Source organism: Vigna unguiculata, chromosome 6 (genome assembly GCF_037176805.1).
Source record: "Vigna unguiculata cultivar grain cowpea cultivar isolate G323 ecotype 2 chromosome 6, ASM3717680v1, whole genome shotgun sequence".
In the NCBI taxonomy this organism is placed as follows: Eukaryota; Viridiplantae; Streptophyta; class Magnoliopsida; order Fabales; family Fabaceae; genus Vigna; species Vigna unguiculata.
In genome coordinates, this window is record NC_140797.1 from 25,488,679 (window position 1) to 25,493,737 (window position 5,059).

General features: G+C 44.8%; 1 protein-coding gene across 1 annotated transcript; it reads left to right on the forward strand.

The window, feature by feature from the left end:
- Positions 1 to 988: 988 nt before the first annotated feature.
- LOC114188402 (uncharacterized) lies at positions 989 to 1,519 on the forward strand. Its single transcript, XM_028076988.2, has one exon. It carries the CDS (start codon positions 989 to 991, stop codon positions 1,517 to 1,519), a length of 531 nt encoding a protein of 176 aa, XP_027932789.2.
- The last annotated feature ends 3,540 nt before the right edge of the window (positions 1,520 to 5,059 follow it).

The following is a 5,059-nucleotide window of genomic DNA, read 5'->3' on the forward strand; positions in this document are numbered from 1 at the left end:
TGAATGTTTATACTACAAGTGAGGAGTCTATAGGGCAGGACTATGAGCATGATAGGCTCATAGGGTTGGACCACGAATGAGTCAGTTTCGTGGGAGCACAGGGAAGTCCCAAAACCTAGTTCATGCATATGACTCATGAAGGACTATGAGATCATGGTTGAGTGATTTGGAAATTATGAGTTGTACTTATATTGTTTTTAGGTGGGGGAGCATATTTATTCCACATATATTGGTTTATATTTTATTGTGCATAGCTCACCCTATCTATGTGTGTATGGCGATGATCGGATAATTTGTTATCCAGGAGCAGATGATGTGACAGGTGAGCCAGGAGCTGCTTAGAGACGGAGAGCATGGGTCACTTGGGCTTTTGAAAGAAACTCTACTGTTTTGTTTTTTATGTAAATATTTTCTATGTTAAATTTTAATATCATTTGTAAATAAAACTATGGCACATTCAGATTATGTATGGTACTATTTATGATTTTAAATTTCCCGCGTTTTTGGGAAATAGTTATAATTAATGTGGTATTTATTTTAATTGGAAAACTTTTTTTTAAAACAAGTAATATTCCTTAGGGATGTTACAATTGGTATCAGAGCAAATGTTTTGAAAATATTTTGGGGCTTTTGGGAAGTGAGCTTATCGTTTGATTGTGTGGGTGATTTAATAGTATGTAAGAAAGATGTTAGTGGTATTGTTTAACTAAGTGAGCTGATTTTAACAGTTGTAGTGTGGCGTATCCAGGCTATGGCTGCTAATAGGAGGAGGAGGAATAGTGGTGCTGATGACATCGCTGAGGCCATTCATCGGATGGTGGATGCGATGCAGACACCGGTAGCGGCACAACCCAGGGCGGCAATTGCACCAGTTAGGGTGCCAACTGTGGAGGACTTTCTACGCCACAAGCCAGCTGAGTTCACTAGCAAAGCATCTCCTGATGAAGCGGAGGCCTAGCTTCGCAAGTGTGAGAAGATATTCACGGTCATGAGCTGCACAGATGAGAAAAAACTCCTTTTTGCCACCTACCTCCTGAATGGTGATGTTGAGTATTGGTGGGCAGGTATGCAGCAGCAGATGCAGACCCGAGATGAACAGGTGGAGTGGACTAGCTTCAGGACGCGGTTCCTGGAGAAATATTTCCCCGACACCGCCAGACAGGACAGGGAGGCAGAGTTCCTCGCACTGCAAGAGTACGTGAATCGGTTTGAGTATCTGGCGAGGTTTTCCTCTCAAAATATGATAGAAGAGTGGAAATGTTTGAAGTTTGAGCGGGGACTCAAACATGAGCTTAAGAAGGTGGTGACTCCTTTACGAGAAAGAAGATTTCCTGTCTTGGTGGAACATGCCAAGAGTGCCGAGCATTTGGAGAAAGGCCCTGGCCTAATAGTGAGCAGACATAAGAGGAATGTCGCAGAGGCGCGACAAATGAAGAAGCTATATAGCCGGCCACAGACATCTGGGGGTCCCACTTGCTATCATTGTGGCAGACCTCATTTGAAGAGAAACTGCCCATAGCTGACCGGTGGAGTAGGGGGATCCGGTGATCGTCACAAGTGCTTCATCTGCGACAAACCGAGCCATTTTGCTAACAACTGCCCTGAGAAAAAAAGTTCTGGTGCGAAGAAACCAGCAGTAGCCTCGTCAGCAGAACGAGCACGAGCCGCAAATGAGAGTGTTTGCCATGACATCTACTGAGGCGACTCAGTCAGGTAACTTGATAATGCAACCTTGTTTACTTATGGGGCATGATGTATTGGTTTTATTTGATTCTGGCGCAACCAATTCCTTTATTTCTAATGCTTGTGTGGGACGATTGATTCTGGTGACACGTGACTTGGGGTGTGAGTTGCTTGTTTCAACTCCTTCCTCGGGCCAGGTAGCTACCGGTTTAGTCTGTGTTGGGTGTTCAATGGTGGTGGCAGGTCACAGATACAAGGTGAACTTGGTGTGCTTGCCCTTGGAGGGACTGGATGTGATATTGAGAATGGACTGGTTGTCTATCAACCACATCATAATTGATTGTGGACGACACAGTTTGGTATTCCCAGAGCATGAAGGGTTGGGATTGATATCATCTCGGGAAGCGGAGAAAGCATTACAAGATGGGGTTGTGTGTTTTATGGTGGTCGCCAAGCCAGAGAAGAAAAGTGCGGCGAAAGTGATTCAGGCTATACCGGTGGCTAATGAATATGCAGATGTGTTTCCAGATGAAGTGTCAAGGTTGCCGCCAAGTCGAGACATTGACTTCACCATTGACCTCATTCCTGGTGCAGGCCCAGTGTCTATGGCTCCATACAGGATGGCATCGGCTGAGCTTGCAGAACTCAAGAAGCAAATTGAGGATTTATTGGAGAAGCAATTCATTCGACCGAGTGCTTCGCCTTGGGGACCCCAGTTTTGTTAGTAAAGAAGAAGGACGGGAGCTCGCGGCTATGTGTGGATTATAGGCAGCTGAATAAGCTGACTATCAAAAACAAATATCCGCTGCCAAGGATCGACGATTTGTTAGATCAGTTGAAGGGAGCATGAGTGTTCTCAAAAAATCGACTTGAGGTCGGGATACCATCAAATTCTAGTACGGGCGGAGGATGTGCAAAAGACAGCATTCAGGTCATGATACGACCACTATGAATATGTGGTGATGCCATTTGGAGTGACGAATGCACCAGCAGTATTCATGGATTACATGAATAGAATTTTCTGACCTTGGTTGGATAAGTTTGTTGTTGTCTTTATTGATGACATTCTTATCTACTCGAGGACACTGAAGGAACATGTCGATCACTTGAGGGTAGTGTTGAAGATACTCAGAGACCACCAGTTGTATGGGAAGCTGTCCAAGTGTGAATTTTGGCTAGAGGAGGTACAGTTCCTCGAACATGTCATATCAGCTAAGGGTATCGCAATAGACCCGGCTAAGATTGAAACAATGCTTAACTGGGAAAGGCCTAAGACTGTGACGGAGGTGCGAAGTTTCTTGGGCTTGGCAGGTTACTACCGGAGGTTTGTGGAGGGGTTCTCAAAGAAGGTGAATCCATTGACGCAACTGACAAGAAAAGATCAGCCGTTCTCTTGGACTGAGCAGTGTGAAGAGTGCTTTGAGGAAATGAAGAAATGTTTGACTACTGCACCAGTGCTAGTGATTCCAGATACTGAGAAGGTGTTTGAGGTGTATTATGATGCATCATACCAAGGTTTGGGGTGTGTATTGATGCAAGAAAAGAGAGCAGTGGCATATGCTTCTCGTCAACTGAAGGTGCATGAGAAGAATTACCCGACTCATGACTTGGAGCTAGCTGCCATAGTGTTTACTCTTAAGTCTTGGAGGCATTATTTATACGGCTCTCAATTCCGAGTGTTCAGCGACCACAAAAGCTTGAAGTACTTGTTTGACCAAAAGGAGCTGAATATGAGGCAACGCAGGTGGATGGAGTATTTGAAAGACTATGACTTTGAATTGCTCTATCATCCGGGCAAGGCAAATGTTGTAGCCGATGCGTTGAGTCAGAAGAAGATACATGTATCTTGCATGATGATAAAGGAGTTGGAGTTAATTGAGAAACTCTAAGACATGAATTTGGGAATGCAGTTTGGGTCAGGCTCGATATAGTGTAGCTTGCTAAGAGTTACCAATGAATTTTTGAAAGAAATTAGTGTGGCTCAGGGACATGACTTGGAATTGCAACAGTTTGTGGGATGGTTAGGTACTGAAAAAGGGAAGGACTACCAGATGGGAGAGGACGACATTCTACGGTTTAAAGGTAGAGTGTGTGTACCAGGAGGGCCTCATTTCAGGAGGCAGATACTGAAGGAGGGTCACCAAAGCCGTCTTAGCATACATCCCGGTATGACTAAGATGTATAAGGATTTGAAGGAGTCCTTTTGGTGGAATGGTATGAAGGCAGACGTAGTAGACTTTGTTGCTTAGAGTTTGGTATGTCAAATGGCCAAAATTGAACACCAAAGGCCGGGAGGTACACTGCAACCATTGGACGTGCCTCAGTGGAAGTGGGATAGTATCTCTATGGATTTTGTGACACATCTTCCGAGGTTGACGAAGGGGCATGATTCAATTTGGGTGATAGTGGACCGACTGACAAAGTGTGCACACTTCCTGCCTATGAATCAGAAGTGGTCGATGGACAAGTTAGCAGAGTTGTATGTGCGAGAGGTGGTGAGATTGCATGGGGTACCCGAAAGTATAGTGTCAGATCGGGACCCTAGATTCACATCACAGTTTTGCCAATCATTGCAGGCATCCTTGGGTACACAACTGAGGATGAGTTCAGCGTATCATCCACAGACGGATGAACAGTCTGAGCGGACCATCCAATCTCTAGAGGACTTATTGAGGTCTTGTGTGTTGGATCACATGGGAAACTGGAATGATGTGCTACCTTTGGTGAAGTTTACCTACAATAATAGTTACCATTCCAGTATTGGTATGGTGCCCTACAAAGCATTGTATGGGAGGAGGTGTAGAACCCCATTGAGTTGGTATCAAGACGATGAAGCCTTTGTGCTTGGTCCTGAATTTCTGCAACAAACGACCAGTAAGGTCAAGTTGATCCAAGACCGGATGAGAGCAACTTAAAGTAGGCAAAAGTCCTATGTAGATAAGAGGAGATGGCCACTTGAGTTTGATGAAGGAGACCATGTATTTCTCCAGGTGACGCCAACTACAGGTATCAGAAGGGTTCTTAAATCAAGGAAGTTGACTCCGAGATTTATAGGACCTTATTAGATTACACGGAGGATAGGTGCAGCGGCGTATGAAATCGCTTTACCACCTCACCTATCCAACTTGCATAATGTGTTTCACGTCTCACAGTTGAGGAAATATATTGCAAGTCCAGATAATGTTTTGGAGTCAGAGGAGGTGCAAGTACGCGAGGATCTAACTATGTCAGTTGGACCGGTGCACATATTGGATACTCAGGTCAAGCAACTGAGAGGTAAGGAGTTGAAGAAGGTGAAAGTTCTCTGGGACGAGGCAACCCAAGAGATGACTTGGGAGATGGAGGACCTCATGAGGAAGTCTTATCCTCACCTCTT